The sequence below is a fragment of the Suncus etruscus genome, chromosome 17 (genome assembly GCF_024139225.1).
Source record: "Suncus etruscus isolate mSunEtr1 chromosome 17, mSunEtr1.pri.cur, whole genome shotgun sequence".
NCBI classification, from domain to species: domain Eukaryota; kingdom Metazoa; phylum Chordata; class Mammalia; order Eulipotyphla; family Soricidae; genus Suncus; species Suncus etruscus.
The window spans coordinates 40,815,073-40,834,181 of NC_064864.1; the positions used below are offsets into that span (position 1 = coordinate 40,815,073).

At 46.7% G+C, this 19,109-nt stretch overlaps 1 protein-coding gene across 1 annotated transcript in view; it reads right to left on the reverse strand.

The window, feature by feature from the left end:
- SLIT1 (slit guidance ligand 1) overlaps positions 1 to 19,109 on the reverse strand; it is a 157,904-nt gene that overhangs the window by 2,825 nt on the left and 135,970 nt on the right. The window contains exons 26-34 of the mRNA XM_049764381.1: positions 15,060 to 15,223; positions 13,440 to 13,564; positions 12,949 to 13,046; positions 8,418 to 8,557; positions 8,043 to 8,136; positions 6,312 to 6,449; positions 2,434 to 2,671; positions 1,102 to 1,232; positions 567 to 721 (exon numbers count right to left, since the gene is read on the reverse strand). Coding sequence (XP_049620338.1) covers positions 567 to 721; positions 1,102 to 1,232; positions 2,434 to 2,671; positions 6,312 to 6,449; positions 8,043 to 8,136; positions 8,418 to 8,557; positions 12,949 to 13,046; positions 13,440 to 13,564; positions 15,060 to 15,223 — 1,283 coding nt within the window. The remainder of the gene's footprint in view (positions 1 to 566; positions 722 to 1,101; positions 1,233 to 2,433; positions 2,672 to 6,311; positions 6,450 to 8,042; positions 8,137 to 8,417; positions 8,558 to 12,948; positions 13,047 to 13,439; positions 13,565 to 15,059; positions 15,224 to 19,109) is intronic.

The following is a 19,109-nucleotide window of genomic DNA, read 5'->3' on the forward strand; positions in this document are numbered from 1 at the left end:
CCCAGGCCTCATCTCAGAAGTCCAGGTTTCTATGGACTTCAATACTGGAAATGGACCCAGAACAAAAAGCCCGTCTAGGCCAAAGCTCGGAGTTAGGTGTCCACAGTGTAGAAGATGGCTGGGGTGATCCTGGTACCCTGTTACTGGCCTTGTCAACTGCTTGCCCAATTTCTTCTTTTTTTTTTTTTTTGGTGGGGCTCAGGGAACCATATATGGTGCCAGAGATCAAAGGGGTTGGCTGCATTCAAGGCCACTGCACTATCTCTCCAGCTCCTCCCTGACTTACTCTCTACCCAGTAACCCCTGCAAACTTCTTAATCAGGCCTCAGCCTGGTTTCAGAGAGCAGCCTAAACACCTTCAGTGCAAGACAAACCCTGACTTGCAGTGGCCACACACACCCCCTCCTAGAATGTTTCCCTCAGCACAGTGCCACACCCCCCCACACACACACACATATACACCAACTCTCCAAGCAAGCCTCAGGCTAGAGCATCACAGAGACCTCCATAGTCTCAGCCAGACTGGCTCCCAGGGGAAGCCCTGAGCAGAGACCCCAGGGGCTCACCTCCCACATAGAGGGGCGTCTCGCTGTTCAGAGTGTAGTGCTTGCCAGAGTTGTCCATAGTCAGGGGGCTGCCGCCGTCGATGGTCAGATTAACCATCTGGTCGAAGGTGACGAGTTCGACAGTGTGGAACTGCCCATCATTGATGGTCTCGGCACTGTGGGGAAATGGGGTGGACCACACCCCAAAATGAGTGTCCATTTGGAGCTCCCTGGCTAGGGCACATGCCCCAAGGAGGGTCAACCCGAGGGACCAGTTCTGTCAGCCTATCTCTTATGGCCTGGTCCTGCCACACCATAGAACAGACTTTGAGGGCAGAGGCTTCCAGTACAAGAGCCTCCTGTGTGCATGAGGAACCCCCTGAGGGGGTACTGGTGGGTGGGGAAGGGGAGAACCTCTCAGATCCAAACTGGGCTAGACGAGATGATTCTAATGGGCATCTAGGCTCCTAGTGGTCCCCAGAGCCTCCTGCTCTGGTCCCAGAAAAAATCCTCCCTGGGAATTCCCCCAGAGTGGATGGAAAGTGGAGGAACCCACCTGTAGATGGCAGAGCTGGGGTAGCTGCCTGGGTCATAGCTGACACGCACGTGACCCTGGTACAGTTCCACTGCCATGTGGTCGCTGTCCCCATTGTACAGCAGAATCCCATTATCCTCGGCCGTGGACACCTGGTGGGCAAGGGCACTTTCTCAGCTACCCCACCCTTACACAGTGCAGCAGGCTGGGCAGGGCCTTTGCTGCTGTGTTCTGGCTTGGCCTCCCTCTAGCTCAGCCAGTCAGCACATTCCTTCAGATGGCGTTGTAGAGACTGGTTCAAATCCCTCCATTCCCAATAAACCGTGCACAGATTGGGGACCACCTAAATGCTGCTAGAGAAGAGTCAGACAGGACAGGGTGCAGGGAGCTCTTCCTTGGGCCTCAAGGGTTTGGTTCCATGTTGGAACTTGCAGAGAAGAATATTCGGGAAGACTTCCTAATAGCCCAAGCCGTCCAATCTGAAAGAAGCATCTCAGAGGCTATTATTGCCTGTCACTAGAGTCCAGCAAACAAAGATGGCGTTCTAGATCCTGCCACGATGCTGTTTGGTCCCTCCTCCCTCTCTGACCCACTCTCTACAGTCTTCTGTAGAAAGCTGACTACGATTGGTCTTCTCCTAGGCTCAAAGGTCTGTCCCAGGAAGCTGACATGAGCTGACACTGCACAATAGACACCTTTCGGGCTTGCTGACTATCGCTGGACATGAGCAGGTAGAGGTATCCCTTAAATCTCCAGCAAGAGAAACAGATGATTCATCTGCTCACTCTGAGCAGGTGCCTATGAATGTTGTTTAGGGTTTCAGGGAAGTTGACTTGGCCTTAGGCCCAGGTGTGCTCTGGGTTTACTGGGCGGGACAAGTTTGAGGATAGGAGTTCAGAAACAAAGAAACAGGGAACAAAAGGGGCACATTCAAGAGGTTAACTGTACTTGGGACAGAGAATGAAATTTGGGGAACACAATGAATTAGGAGTTTTGCCTTTTACATTGCAATGGACATTTTACATTGCCTTGGCTCTCCCTGGGAAACAGCAGCATCGGAGTGTGGAGGAAGGACTGATAACCTCCTCTCCCCAATCCATGCTCTAGTATGGCAGACCTGGCAGAGAGAAAAGAATATGGAATGGGCACCTGAGTAGAGACTCAAATACTGGCCTTTTCCAACTGCTGGGAAAGCCTTTCCGATGACCAGTGGGTTTTCTGGACACCCACTCCTCTTCAAAAGTGTGTGACTGAAGGACCTTCCTATTTGCACGTCTAGGTTCAAGCTAACATAGGACCCCACTCCAGAGCCCTGCCCTGCACAGGTTTCCTTCTATGACCTTGGGCTAGTACCTGCAGTGTGATGTTGGCCCGAGGCCAGTTCTGCAGGTCGGTGAACTGCAGGTACGTGTCCCGATCCACAAAGTTGACGCTGAGCAACTTCTCACACTCGGGGCCCCCAAAACCTGGGAGGCACTGGCACATGGGCAGGCTGCCTTGTGCCACACAGCGGGCCCCATTCTGGCACTCGGTTCCTTCACATGGGCTCTTGGGAGCAGGCGGACCTGGAGGGGTCTCACAGAACTGCCCACTGAGAAAAAAGGTCATGAGTCAGAGAGCAGGGTGGAAGAACAGGGGGCATTTTCCAGTCCTGTGGTACCAGGGAGAGAGTGACAATGGCACAGCTGGGGAGCTTCCCCATGAGGGACACACATGCTCTACTGGGACTCCGGCTGAAGCTGCAGGAGAACACAGACTGTCCATGAGTGAAGTGCAGGGCTCATCTCCAATAGCACACACACACCACACAACCCCTATACAATCACACACATGCAGAATCACAACACAATCACACATGCCACACACAACCCCTAACACCATACGCACAATCATGCACACAACCACACATACTGCACACAGAACCTGCAACACCACACACACAATACCCCACAACCACAATATACAACATAACATACAACCACAAACCATATACATGATCATAATACACACACAACCACACACAAAACCCTCCAACATCACATGTAACCATACATACAGTACATGAAACTACACATACTTCATCACACCTGTATTACAAACAACTGTATACATACCACACACATGCTGCATAACACAACATACATACACACAATTTTCCTCATAGAATACAAAGTATTCATATCACTGGGCATTTGTCAGAAATGGGAAATTTGCTCAAACTGCAATTTTACAAGATTCTGAGTGAGAGTGACTAGAGGTCACATTCCAATTTAAGAAGCACACACTTGGAGCCGGATAGCATGGAAGTAGGGTATTTGCCTTGCATGTGGAAGGATGGTGGTTCAAATCCTGGCATCCCATACAGACCCCCGAGCCTGCCAGGAATGATTCCTGAGCGTAGAGCCGAGAGTAACCCCTGAGTGCTGCCGGGTGTGACCCCAAAACCAAAAATAAAATAAAAAGAAGCACACACTTTGCTATCAGCACTCTGGGTAAGCTAGTTTTACAATGCCCATTCTACAAAAGAGGAAACTGAGGAGCCAGAGAGAACTAGAAGGGCTAAGTCCAGGCTTTGCTTGTGGGAACCTGGTTCGATGCCTGCACCATATGGTCCCCTCCAAATACCACCCAGAGTGAGCACCAGGGTGCAGAGCTAAAAGTAGCACCTGACAACTGCTGCATTTGGCCCAAAATGACAATATTGATTCAATCTAGTAAAATTCAACGCCCTCCCTATCAAGTTTCTTTGCAGAAAATGAACAGTCTGATTCACATGAAAATTCAAGAGTCCAAAAGAATCTTGAAAAAAATAACAAATCCAGAAGACCAACAGTTTCCATTGTAAAACATCTAAAGTAATTAAGACAGCACCATCCCTACATAAGGGATATAATCAGTGCAATAGAATCAAGGATCTAGAAATAGCCCATACTTATGATCAACTGATTATGATAACAAAAGTCATGGGAGGAAAAAAAAATAGTCATTTCAATACACAGTGCTGGAGCCACTAGACAACAACATTCAAAAAAGGAACGTGGAAAGGCTGCCTCAGACTTGTACAGAAATTAATTCCAAATGACTTGATGGCCTAAATATAAGAACTAAAATGATAAAGCTCATAAAAAAAAAGGAATAAAAATCTTGATCTTAGATTAGGCAACACTTTCTTAAATAGGACTCCAAAAATTCTGGCAACAAAAGAAAAATAAATTAGTACCAAAATGTAAAACTTTGAGCATTAAAGGACATTATTAAAAAGAAAAAATGAATGAGAGAAAATACTTATGAATTTTGTATTTGATTCTAAAAGACAACAACCTGTGTCTAGAACACATAAAAAACTCTTATCAGTAGCAAAATGCGGAAAGGACTAGAATAGATATTTTCGCAAAGTCAAGATTTAGAAAGGCTTTGAGTCCAGAAAAAGCTGTGCAGCAGCATCAAACGTCTCTGAAATGCAAATGAAAACAGCAAGATGCCACTTAATATGCAAGAGGCAGAGTGACCAGAAGAGAGACAGGAAAAAACAAGTGCTGCCAAGTCTGGACAGAAACAGGAACTCAAGACATAGCTGGAGGGACTGTAAATACCACAGCTACTGGAGAACAGCTGGAGATTCCTTCAATAGTCAGGCTAGAACCGCCCTCGGACTCAACTCATCCACAAAAACCTGAACAGGATCATCACAGCACCAGAACTCATAACAGAGGGAAAAGCAAAAACAACCTAGTATCTGTCCATGGCCAACTGGATAAACAAATGTGTGTTTGTTTATATCAGTGCTTCTCAATTATTTTCTGTCATGCCCCCCTAGGAAGAAGAAAACATTTTTTGCGGCCCCGCCCCCGCGTGACTGTAAATAGTATCTTTATTTAAAAAAAACTTTAACCTGCAAAACAAAAATATATAAAATAATTTGAGCTGATTTTTTAATCAGAGGTGATGTCTGGATTAATGGCTACAATGAGCACGTTTTGCAATACATAGCTTTTCAAAGCGGGGTTTTGAAGCAGGACACAGCAACTCTCAGCTCCAGAGACATACAGAGACATAAACACGGGGCTTAGCTTGTTATGACAGTATTTGCCGAGGTCAAGCGGGCCCCCCTTTACGGAGCCTCGCACGCCCCCTCGGGGGGGGGGGGCGCCCCACTATTTGAGAAGCACTGGCTTATATACATAGACCGGAACAGTGTACAGTGTAGAAAGGCAATTCGGTTGCTCTCTGTCTGATACAGAATCCCTTCTGGGCACAGATAAACCTTAAAAACTGATTCCAAGAGGAAGACATTCCAAGGCCCATGGATCATGATTCATGCATAAGAAATATCCGGAATGAGCAAGTCTCTGGATTGATGGTACACTTGTGATTGCTGATTGCTTGGAGGTAACTTAGGTTGGCAGATAAAACGTTGGTGCCAAGTTCCCAAGTTATTGATGTTATTTGACCTACCACCCTGAATGCGAAGAGTAAAACCACTCAATGCCCCCTAGAAACCTATATTCTGTAAACAAACAGGAAGTGTCCAGAGGCTACAGCTGCCCCAGAGGTTGTTCTAGCACATCCTGGGAAATACTACTCTAGAGTAATAAAAAACCTTTGAGAATTTGAGTGGTGGATGTCTGCTCTGTGGCTAGTCAAAACCAGGGAGAAGTGGACTCTGACTGTGTCAATTGTGCAACCAGAAAGTTATATCTCAATAAAACATTCTTGTTTTGCAGTGCTGGGTATCAAACCCAGAGCCCCAACACACAAGATGTTCTACATATCTACAAGAGTCACATATGAGGGCAAATGACCTCTAGGGTCAGACATGCCCTCAGAGGCTCACTGGGTAGGGAAAGGATAGAACAATGCATGTCTGACTTTAGCGATTTTGTGTTTGTTTTGTTTGGGGGACCACACCTGTTGGGGAGCTACTCTGAGATCAGTACTCATGGGTTACTCTCAGCAGTGCTCAGGGGAGCCTGCAATGACAGGGACTGAACCCAGGGCTCATGCACTCCATCCTTTGAGCTATCCGCCCTGCCCAGCAGAGCTCATCTTCACCATCTTTTACTATCACCCAACAGGATAGGACACTTTGCCCATAGGGGGGGGCAGGAAATGTCCCCAAATGACACATAACTGAAGACAGGCAAAGCCCCCAGGACCCTACTCCCTTTCGCCTCCTGCCATGCTGGGACTGCTATGTTGGAACTGTGGCTTGATGCCTCAATGGAGCTCACCTGTAGCCTTTGGCACAGAGGCAGGAGTAGCCATTGACTTGGTCCAGGCACTGGGCCCCGTTCTGGCAGCGGTGTCCCCGGCAGTCATCCTGGTTCTCGCTGCAGTTGTTCCCTGTGTAGCCAGGGGTGCACTCACACCTGGCAGGGGAGTAGGGGTGAGCTGGGGCTGTGTGACAGAGATCCTGGGGATCTATGGAGTCTCCCAAGAGGTCAAACTAGTATAGCCCATTCTTGGGGGAAGAAGAAGCTTTTGTGTCTGTGGTGGGAACTCAGCTGGAAGGACAGATATGCAGCAGCAGCAGGAGGGCTCGCTCATAAGGGAGCCCACAGCCACAGCATCCCAAAGCCAAGCTCAGATGTTTTCCAGAACAGGGTCCTGCAGCCTCGGGTTCAGCCATGCCTCCTCCCCATCTCTACACTGCACAACCAGGCTCCAGGCCAATGCCACATCCCTGTCCCGACCCCAAGCCAACTCCTCTTCCTAGGCCGCACTGTTCCCTTTGAAAATCCATTCAGCCAACTATTACCCACTGAAGAGCACATACCTTCACCCTTAGTTCATCTGGTCCTGCAAATGCTCCCTCAATATCAAGCCCAAACTGAAGTCACAGTTGTCTCCACGAGCAGTAAATACTGCCCACACATCACTGCCTTAACTCTTGCTGACTCAAGAATGCTCTTCTTGCAGTGCTCTACACAGACTTATACCTCACCTCCTCCAGAAAGCCTGTGGTGAATATTTCACCATGACTAAGCAGAAGTCCTTCCAGACAGCAAACTGCAAAACCTACAGCTCAACCATTGGCAAATAAGTGCTCCTACCTGGACTTTTCACTTAGGCCTTGCATTTTGGAGCCCTAAGAGCACAAGGCTGGGAGATAGTACAGTGGTCAAGGTGCTTGCCTAGCATGAGGCCAAGCCTGGTTTGATTCCTTGAAGTATATGGTTCCCTGAGCACTGCTGGGGTGGTTTGTGAACAGCAGCACAGTCCCAGTCACTAGAGGCAGGCATGTGCATGCACATTCCTGTGCTCACAGCACTCCCTGATGCTCAGCCTCCATTCACAGAGTGAACTGACATGGGCTGGGTTCTGTATCCAGGCAGACTCCATATCCTCCTAGACAGGAGTTAGAAGAAACTTGCATAAACACCGGGACTGCTCTTTCTGTGACATCACATCCTGTTCCAACACAGGGCAGGGACCAATGCTCAATGTGCTCGCTTTGCACGACTGAAGCCCAGGAAGGGTCCCCAGCACCATGACGTCTCCAAACACTGCAGCAGCAGGAACCCGTAGGCACTGTTGGATGTATCCTCTCCAAAAGTAAGGGGGGAAAGCCATATTCACATTTATACAGCATCCTCTCTCGATTCCCGCAGTGCAGGGCAGTAAGCAGTGCCATGCCCGTCATCTTGGCTATCACTCAGGGTTTTTGGTTTTTGGAGTTTTGTGACTTTCTACCAAGGGATGGTAGCACTGATGTGATAACAGCTACTTGTGGGGCCTGGAGCTCAGACAGGCTTCCTGTTCACTTAATCACTTCACAGTCACACCAGAAAGAAGTTGTGGCAGTACCCAAATGCTGATGAGAAAACTAAGGCCCAGAGCCATCCATCAGGGCTAAACAGCAATGCAGCTGTTATCCTCCAGACTCTACACCCCAACGCTGCCCACCTGACAGGTGAGATCACTTAAGCCCTCCCCGTGCCCTGCAAGTAGACAGCACTCACCGGGGCCCATCTGGGGTACCCACACACCGGGCCTCGTGCTGACACGGATTCAGAGCCGGGGAGCAGAAATCTACCAGCTGCTCACAGGCTTGTCCTGTGGGGAGAAGGAGGAGAAGAAGAGAGGGGCTGCCCCAGGCTCTTTCAGAAACCATGTGGCAGACTCCCCCTACCCCCGGCTGACACCATGCCGACACCCTCACCCTTACCCAAGCATTGCAGGGCACCTATAGTGAAGGGGCCCTTACTGAGCACTTCAGGGGGCCCTTATCAGAGTACCGCATGAGGGCCCTTATAGGAGGGCCTTACATGACTACTGCAGAGAACCTTACTGAGACTTTAGGGGACCCTTACCTGAGTATTGCAGGGAACTCTTACCTGAGTACTGCGGGGTACACTGGCAGCTGTAGTTGCCCACACCATCCACACAGGTGCCCCCGTTGGCGCATGCGTGCTCCACACAGTCATTCGTGTTCACCTCACATGTTAGTCCTTCAAAGCCAGTGAAGCAGGTGCACCTTAGGAGACAGGAGGAGGAAGAGCCTGTATGACTAGGTGGAGATATGCTTGTTGGGTGGGGCTAAGGGGTAGTCTGGATTTGTGTAGCATTGACAAAGAGCCCCAGGACTCCTAACTCCCTCTCGGGGGACTGTTCAGGGTAGCCTTATTGGAGGTGGTTCAGTCAACCAAGGACTCAACAGGGAAAGCAGGAAGGATGGGCAGCCAGAGCCAGCCTGTGGTCAGTCTCCTGGGGGGGTGTTGTCTTTCCCCCCACCCTACTAGTTCTGTACTTGAGGAACACAGACTTCAGTGACTACCACATTTTGGGGTGAGGAAGAAAAGGGGAGCAGGTCATAAAGGTCCCCTAACACTCGCCATCCAAGACCAACTGCACCATCCCAGGCACACCTTTGGATTTCCTGAGAAGTTGGTGGTCAGAGAGGTCTGAGAAATTAATTTCCGGATATTCAGGCTCTGCGTAAGTTCCATCCTAGACTGTCCCCACCCAATCAGAGTCCAGGGTGAGGCTTGCCTGGGGCCCAGACAATGAGGAAAACTGATATTTCAAAAGTGAGTGAACATAATAAGCTTTTGCAAGAGGTTTCCAGTTCTTGCGTTAAAATAATTGAAAGACAACTTCATGGAATTGTCAGCTGAAAGCACACTGAAAATAACTTACGGCGACAAAGGTCTCAGGTTCTGGGCATATAGAAACTCAGAAGCTTTAAAGAATTTAAAGCGACACAGCTGTGATGAAACCCCTCCTGGCCATGGCGGCTGATTTATGTGAACCAATTTTCTCAGCACTGATTAAAGCTTTGTGCGCCCAGGACTAGTCTGGCTGCCGGACCAACTCCATTCTTCGTGTGCACCCTCCTCAGATGTACAGACCAATCAAGAGACTAAAAGGAATCCTAAAAAATAGTGCTATTGATCTCAGGAAGGGATGTGGCTGAATCAATTTGATGTGGCTGAATCAACTTGATCATTATCAAATTGTGTCAAAAGTTAGGGTGTTTGAACCTATTGCATGCTGTTGATCTTTGGCATGACTCAATACAAAAGAAACTTTATAGTTTCATTTTTGGTTTTGAGGTCACACCCAATACTGATCAGGGTTTACTCCTGGCTCTGTGCTCAAGGAATCACACTTAGAGGATCATATGGGTTTCTGGGGATTGAGCCCAAGTAGGCTGAGTGCTTTCCAGCTCCCCAAAAGAAACTTAATCAGAGGCTTATCATGATCAGAAAAGTTTTTTAACTTTCCATTTTAACATATATAGCCATATGGGTAGCAAGGAAGTTGTCAGATGCTCAAGAAAAGACTAAGGAATGAGACAGAAATACCAGTTTGAAGAGAAAGAATAATGAGGTATAGAATGCTTGCACAGTTGGAGAAGAGTTTACCCTGGCAATTTTGCAGATGGTTTGTTTCTGATAGTTGAGCACCACACCTAACAGTGTTCAGAGACCCAGAGTTTCCCGGATGAAATCCAGGCCTTCACATCTATAAGGCAGTTGTGTGACCCTGCCCCTCTGCCAATGGACAAATGGTGTCCAAATGAAATCATGGGATTTTTTGCCAGGTGAATGGAGAGTGTCAGGGTGAGTAAGTTAGTTCAAAGGAGATGGATAGATACAAAATTATCTCTCTCATATGTAGGATATGAAGAAACAGATTAGGGGAATAAGAATTACCCAGAATTTTTTTCCATTTTCCCCATTTTTCTGGACCTATGCAAACAACGGTGATTGCTACTATCACACCTTTACTTTTTTTTACTTTTATCCTTTAAGGGAAAAAATACAACTTACTGAACTTAAAAACAATTGTAGTAGAATGCCTGTCTCAAATATAGGCAGGGGATGGGGAGGGGGAAGGGGGTAATGTTACACTGGTGAAGGTGGGGTGTTCTGGTTATGACTGTAACCCAAATATGATCATGTTACTTAAAAAATATATTAAAGGGGGGCCCGGAGAGATAGCACAGTGGCGTTTGCCTTGCAAGCAGCCGATCCAGGACCAAAGGTGGTTGGTTCGAATCCCGGTGTCCCATATGGCCCCCTGTGTCTGCCAGGAGCTATTTCTGAGCAGACAGCCAGAATTAACTCCTGAGCATCAGCCAGGTGTGGCCCAAAAAAACAAAACAAAAAAAAAATATATTAAAGGGGCCGGAGAGATAGCATGGAGGTAAGGCATTTGCCTTTTATGCAGAAGGTCAACGGTTCGAATCCTGGTGTCCCATATGGTCCCCCGTGCCTGCCAGGAGCAATTTCTGAGCATGAAGCCAGGAGTAACCCCTGAGCACTGCCAGGTGTGACCCAAAAACCACAAAAAAAATATTAAAAAAAAAAAAAGAATGAATGAGGGAACTGGAAAACCTGTCTAGAGTACAGGTGGGGGTGTGGGATGGAGGGAGATTTGGGACAGTGATGGTGGGAATGTTGCACTGGAGATGGGGGGGGGTGTTCTTTACATGACTGAAAACTAATCACAATCATATTTGTAATCAAGATGTTTAAATAAATAATAAAAAAAAGAAATACCCAGAAATTGAGAACTGATCTTTAAAAGGAAGCTTACCACAGGAAGCAGGGAGGCTGGGAGGCACTGAGATAATGGAGAAGACTCTGGGGTACAAGGTGGGGTCCTACTAATAACAGTTTATAAAACATGATGCTAACTTATTAAAAATATTTTTAAAAATGGCATCTAAGGATTTTGTCTTCATATTCTACCAGGAAATTAGTATTATTTTTAAATGTTAATATTTGCAATGCTCTGAAGATAACTTCCTCAACAACTGAAAATTAAGTTTATCATGACAAAATTTAGTGGCCTGTAGTACACCTTAAGAGTAGGTGAGGGGGCCGGGCGGTGGCACTAAAGGTAAGGTGCCTGCCTTACCTGCGCTAGCCTAGGACGGACCGCGGTTCGATCCCCCGGCATCCCATATGGTCCCCCAAGCCAGGAGCGACTTCTGAGCGCATAGCCAGGAGTAACCCCTGAGCGTCACCGGGTGTGGCCCAAAAAAAAAAAAAAAAGAGTAGGTGGAAAGGCATGAAGGCCTAGACTTTTGGAAGCTATGTAAACAAAGGCTCAAAGGGCTGGGTCATGAGTCTAGCATGCAGGAGCCAGGGTTCAATTCCTGCACAGCACCCCACCTGCAAGTACCACCAAGGAGCAACCTTGGAGCACCAAATCTAGTGTGGCTCCTTCCTTCCCCCAACCGAAAAATAAAAACAAAAACAAAAAAAAGAAGAGCTGATGGGGTTGGATCCATAGCACGGTGGGTAAGGCATTTGCCTTATATACAGCTGACCCGGGTTCAATCTACAACATCCTAGATGGTCCCCTAAGCCTGCCAGGAGTGATTTCTGAGCACAAAAATAGGAATAACCCCTGGTTAGCCCAACCAACCCCCAAATGTGGGGGATTGAATCCTTTTTGAAGGACCTATCCTGGAGCATAGTCCCCAAAGCAGATGTGAGCTTCTGGCGAGGGGTTGGCCCTAGGCAGACAAGCTTTGAGGTACAGCAAATGAATTTATACAGGGCTAATGCAGGGAAGGAGAGTTGGGAGAGTGAAGGTCCTGTGAGCCTCAGACTTGAGGGGTGACTCAGGCACCTAAGGAGACAATCCCTAAATTTTTTTTTAACCCCTAAATTTTTAGAGCTGCTCAATATGGAGCTGTACAATTCCTCTGCCCAGAGAGGGCAGTTTCTGGGGCTTCTCCTCAGTCTGTCTCCCAGGAGATCTTTGGCTGAGTAAGGCCTTCTTTCTGTCTTCCAGGAGTTCAAGGAGACCCCACATACTCTCTGAAGAGCCCCTTTCTGCGACTGGTGACTTGCTTGTAGCCACTCAGTAGCATGCCTTCCTTAGAGTAGGTGAGGAGCAGTGGGGAGCTTCATCACCCCAGATTTGCAGTCACCCCTGCAGGGAGCCCCTGCCTGGTGACTTCTGGTGACAGGGAGCATCTCTGGGAAAGCCTCCCCTGCCAGGAGGCACCCAATTCCTTATGGAGGAGTGGAAGACATGCAGTGGAATCTGGGTAGGAAGGAGCTGGGTTTCCCTTGCAGGATCTAAAGCTGTTTGAAAATCGGAGGTGGGAGGGAGGCTTTTGGAGACCTTGGGGGGGGGGGGTGACATCCCAAACTGCCTTTTGCTACTACCTGACTTCTGTCCTGTGTTAGATTCCAGTTTGGAGACCCTCCCAGCATGGGGGTAATCTCACCACTCCACAGGGGCTCACACTCTCCACAGGGGCTAGGGGCTCAGTAATGTGGCATTTGCGGTGGCTCTCCAGGGCCTACCTCATCTCTGCCAGAGCAGGGTGCGGCCATCCTGTGGGCAGAGCAGCACCTCAGGAGTAGCACCCCACCCAGTAGGCCCCCCAGGTAAACTCACGTGAAGCCGGCACCCTCATCCTCCTGAGCAAGGCAGGTCCCCCCATTCCTGCAGGGGCCACTGGCACAGCTATCCAGGGACACCTCGCAGTCCCGGCCCTGTGAAGAGAAGTGCGTAATTCTTGGTAGAGCTAGGCTTGGGCAACCACAGGGTCCCTCCATCTAAGCTCAGAACTAACTTCCATCCATTTAGCCTCCTTAGAAGGCGATCACATGGATCACACATTGATTACATATCAATCACACCCTCACATAGATTATCCAAACACTGTATGTTTGAGTCAATTACATGTTAATTGCATGCTCTTAAATCAATTGCCTATGGATTCCAGTTGGTTGCATGCTCATGTTAGTTATATGTTCCAGGAGTCTATTATAATCTCAGTCCATCACACAGCAATATCAGGGGTGAGACTGGAGCCTGGCTCTGCTCTGGGGCCAATACAACAAGCCTAACACCACCACCTCACGCCCACAGCTTCCTCCACTCACCTTGTAGCCACTGGGGCATGCACACCTGTACCCCTCTGGGGAATCATTATAACAGGTTCCCTGGTTCTGGCATGGACTGGACAAGCAGGGGTCACACTTGGCCTGGACAGCCAGGGTGGGAGGACCTGAGGCCAGAGGAAAGATCTTAGTGTAGAAGGAAGGGAGGGCATAGGAGGCTGAGCACATCCCACAGCCCCTCCATCAGGGTCTCCGTCTTTCAGAGATGGGGCTAGGAAACCCTTTTCCCAGGATTTGATCCCTCTCCTGAATTTCCTCCCAATCACTCTCACAGCCTCACTCTTTCCTCAACATTGTTTTCCTGGCTATTAGTCTGACTGTATTTTATTATTTTCCCCAAGCCCCCTTATTGCTGCAGTTGCAGTGACCAGAGCAGCACCCCTGGCAGCTGGAGAGAAGGCTCGGTTGATGGTGCTCATGAAGGTACATATGTTAGCAGGGTTCCCACACAGTTCTGATCCCAGCACTGCCAGTAGGCCCCACTTAAAAAAAAAGAAAAACAAAAAAGATTCTCTCTTAAGGCTCCAAGTTTCTCTCCAAGCTGAGCCAACAATGACCCTTGCCCATATCTTTCCACTATGGGCAGGCTTTCTCCAGCCACATGATCCATAGGCCACCCCTCCCTGAACCTGGTGGTGGATAGAGTCAGCAGCAAGGTAGCTGGGGTGCCCCTCTGAGGGGCCTTAAGCTCTCAAGAATCAGCAGACCAGTGTGCTAACTCGAGGGAGTTCTAGTTTTGATCCGTGTGCTGGATCCCTGGTACATTCCATTTGTGAAATTCAGACAGACCCTTACTTCGGATCTGTGGGCTTTTCTTTTATGCATGTTATGCTTCAATAAAAAGTTAGCACAAAACTGAACCAACCGGTACCAAATCCAGCCCATTAAATAAATAGGAACCAAATGATTGCCAACCTGAATTGGCCTGCTGCCAACAGCCAGGCCCCAGATGGGCACCTCTGAACAGGGGTGGGGGTGGAGGCCTAGGTCTCCCCATTAACTGTGGTTGCCTGTTTGTCTTCTAATGGGGGTGCATGAGCTTGTAGAAGGCAGGGTCATACCCCTGCCCCCTGGCCCTCCCCCAGTTGGCCTCCTGCACACACATGTGTCTGGGGCAGCCACCCAGCCACTTTCCCTGCTCAGCAGGGCTCCCAGGACCTGGCTGTCTATCTGCCTGTCAATCAGCCTCTGAAGGAGCCTTGACGAGGGAGCCCCTTATCCCCACCCCCATACACACCCAGGCCCGCAGCTCTGCAAATGTCAGGAGTGGCAGCTGTGTTCCGCAGCTCAGGGGTTTAGGCTAATTGCTGAGCACAATTTCTACTAGAGGGAGGCCTGAGTGTTCACCCTGCGGAGAGCTTGGCAGCTCTCAGAAATGCCGTTGCTATTTTTATTTTCCTTACATAAAACCCAGGGAGGGAGTAAAGCCCTTTTGGTCTAGATGTTTCTGCTCGGCTCTTTCTTTTGGGGGACTGTCAGGACCAGAGCAAGCATGCTACAAAGCAGCAGGGGCCTTATTCCTGGCCCCACAGGCGGGCAGATGCAGTGAGACCCCTTTGAGACCAATGGCCACCCCACCCCCCATTATGCTCTAGGGCTCACCTTGGCAGTCAAACTTCTTCGCAGGAGTGGTGAGAAGAAGTTTGCCCTCCATATCTGGGGGCCCAGCACAGCGGGCAATGCCTGGTTCCTTGTAGCCTGTCTTTACCCAGCTAGAGAGCCAGCGGAGGTGGCAGTCACAATACAGGGGGTTGGCACCAATGGCTCTGGGTTAGAGAAAAGTAGACATTTTAGCTTCCTAGGATCCTTCACCCACTGGGCACTGGCTATGCACTGGCCCCTATGCCAGGCGTCCATTTATGAGCATATGGGTATAGCCTGCACAATGCATTTATATTACCGAAAAGTCACTCTGTTGCTGCCAACCTCAGTCACACGGCAACCATGCTTAGGCCACAAATTTTCAGTACTTTCCCATATTTAGTTTGTTCTTCCATTATATCCATCCACTACACATCATTACAGAACAGCCAGCTACTATCACTATAGCATGTCTAGAGATCTTCCAGGTCAGCTCCTAGATGCAGGGTTTGAACTCTAAACTATTCTTTCGCAAGTCAAATTTTCCCACAAATATATTTTCTTCTTTTTTTGTTTGTTTGTTTGTTTGTTTTTGGGTCACACCCGGCAGTGCTCAGGGGTTACTCCTGGCTGTCTGCTCAGAAATAGCTCCTGGCAGGCACGGGGGACCATATGGGACACCGGGGATTCAAACCAACCACCTTTGGTCCTGGATCGGCTTCTTGCAAGGCAAACGCCGCTGTGCTATCTCTCCAGGCCCCCAAATATATTTTCTTAAGCTGTTTAATGAAGATAAACCCAGTATGAAGTTATCAAAATGAAACATTTTGTTGCATACATGTAATATAATACCAAATACTAATATAGAAATTATTACTATAGATTCATTTATACTGATTCTTCTGCTGCTCATGGTAATTTCATAATCATTCACAATTATGACTATTTGTAGATATAATAGTTGAAGCAGAACAATAACATCTATTAAATATTCATGGCTTGAAGGATCAGTCAAAATGTTTCTTGCACAAAAACTACTTTTTAAAAATCTTTTGATGCAATTCATATCTGGAGCTGGGGGCCGGAGCAGCGACACAACTGGTAAGACATCTGCCTTGTCTGTGCTAGTCTTGGACGAACCGTGGTTCTATCCCCGGCATCCCATATAGTCCCCCAAGCCAGAAGCGATTTCTATCGAGGAGTAACCCTGAGCGTCACCAGTTGTGGCCCCCACCCTTGAAAAAAGGTAATTGATCACTGGAGAGAATGGAGGTAGAAATAATAGAGTGTGTGTTTGTCTGACCAGCACAGAATAAATCATCAAGAAGTTCAGTTTTCTTTTTTTAACAAAATGATTCATATTATTTTATAACTATACTGGTCATGATAAAATTATTTTAATTAAATGCCATAAAAATGATAGAGTGATCTACTGAAATCTCTGGTATTAGTAAAAATATGGTGATGTCCATTATCAAATAGTATTACAACAAAGGTGTATTAATAGTAAAAAGTATGGTAATAAGAGAAATATTAAATGAAATATGTTACTGTTAACCAAATTGATCAAGTAATTGAAGAAATTCTGTGCATATCTTTACAGTATATTTGTGACAAGAGTTTCTAATCTGAACACGTATAATTATGGATCACACTGAAGCACAAGTTGACCATCAAAACTCAAACGAGGGCCAGAGAGATAGCACAGTGGTAGGACCTTTGCCTTGCATGCGGCCAATCCAGGATGGACCTGGTTTGATTCCCAGCATCCCATATGGTCCCCTGTGCCTGCCAGGAGCAATTTCTGAGTGCAGAGCCAGGAGTAACCCCAGAGCACCAATGGGTATGACCCAAAAATCAAAAGAAAATCTCAAATGATTTATTTGACTAAACTATCTCATATATATCTCAAATCACCTCTGAAGCAAAGCAAAAAATAATATTAGTTTATAAATCAGGGCTTAGGGTTTATCACCTTCTGTGAAGATAAAAAGGCAAATCAAAAGTTAATTTACCAGCTCTTGTGACTTTACCACTAGTTGGAGACAAAATAATTCCCTAATTGTAGGATAAACATTCAGTGGATGGGGTGGCATGAAGTAAATAAATATTTTACAGTTGCTATAAATATATTTTGTTAATTTCTCCAAAGATTACTACAAAAATTGGGTGAAGATGACCTCAAAGATGTGTTCTTGGATTGGGGGAATGAAAGCCTTAAATCTAGGGAGTAAGTGACCATGTTCAGGAAAGACACCTTTTATTATTTCTACCTCCATACTCTCCCATGTTGAACCCCACTGAAGAAATTTTCTCAAAGTTAAGTTCAGTAAGACATTGCCTTGTATGCAACTAACCTGGATTTAATCCTTAGCACCACATATGTTTCCCCTAAGCACTGTCAGGAGTAATTCCTGAATGGAAGAGCCATGAGTAAGTCCTAAACATTAAAGTATGGCCCCCAAACAAACAAACAAACAAAATTCTGTGTGATAAATACTTTGGCCGATCAAACTATGAACATTTAATAGATGCTATCAACCAGTCAGTTACAACTATTATATAAAAATAATATCTTAATTATTTTATAATGTATATAAAATTAACATCAACATTATCAAAACCATTATAAATGAAGCTTTAATAAGTATTTATGATATAAATTAGTTATTTGTTTTTGTATATGCAATTAATGTTTTGTGATAATAATAATTTCACATCAGATTTACATGTTTACAAAAAATTTTATTTACAAAAGGGTGAATTTTATTTGCAAAAGAGTAAAATCCAGAGTGCAAATGGATTAACTTAATATACAAATGGGTTAACATGGAGTGCAAAAGGTGGATTCAGATGTAAATGGGTGCTTTTAATTTTCAAATGCTGAATTTGTAGTGCATTTGTAGTACATCTCACCTCATTTTGCTTCTCAGATTCCCGAAGAAGAAGAGCCTCATAGTAACTGAACTATTTCCCTATGGGTTCAAACATGGGTTATTTTCAACTATTCTCATGCCTCTTTGTGGAATGTGAGCATTTTTCTAGAACAGATGCCTAAAAGCAGGGCTCAGGTCCCAGAGGAAGGGCATGTGAATTGTTAATAGCTACCATCCCCAAAAGGATATATTGCCGTCCTCACCTGCCAACACCCCATATTGTCCACTGCAACCTCTTCATGTTTTACTAGTCTGAAGGGAAAACTCAGAATCTCATAAAAACCAGTCAGATGTAGAGACAAACAAGAATGGGGGTTGGGGAAATGAAAGTGTGGTAGATAGAAAAATCAGAGCTTCATGCCTGAAGCATATTGCTCTCACAACTGTTTTGACAACCTAAGGGTGGATAATGTTTAGGAGAATAGTCACCTTTATATAATAGCCAGCTTTGTGGAGGCTGTGGGTCCCCTGAGACATGTTCCATCTGATGGAAGTGCAGGTGGGGTTTCCCCCCAAAGAGTACAGCCAATAAATGTGCACTTTCAATGCTGCTGATGAAAAGTGGACTCTGGCTCCCTGAAACTAACTACTCCCTGTCCTGGAAACCTGGAGCTACTCCCTAAACATCTCTGGGGCTCACTTTGTGATCTGATAAAGTCTAGACAGGGAGAGGGGGCAGAGGGGAGTAGTGGTGGAGGGGGGAGTGGAGAAAGACTAGCACTTGGAAGTTAAAATGGGTGTCCAGGGAATAGCAGCTTAGGAAGAGAAGCGCACATACTCTTCATGTATTTCCTTTCACTGTCCCAATGCTCCCAGCATCCATCCTGGCTGCCCACAATCCCCTTTGTTCTAAGCAGTACCAGGGCCTCTCAGACGTAGAGGAAATACAGACACTTGACTTTTCCCCCCTACAGCTTCAATTAAAAAAAAAATCTTTCTACACTTACCAGATTATAAAATTTGTAGTTTCTTTGCAATGGTTTCTTTCACTAGATTGATATTTTTAACACAAAAAGCACAAGGTAATGTCATTTTGACATGCAGGGAATACAGAACTTATTTAACAATAGTTTTTGTAGGGCACTGTAGGAGCATGGAGAAGTAATGAGCCAGGAACAGTACATTTAGTACAATG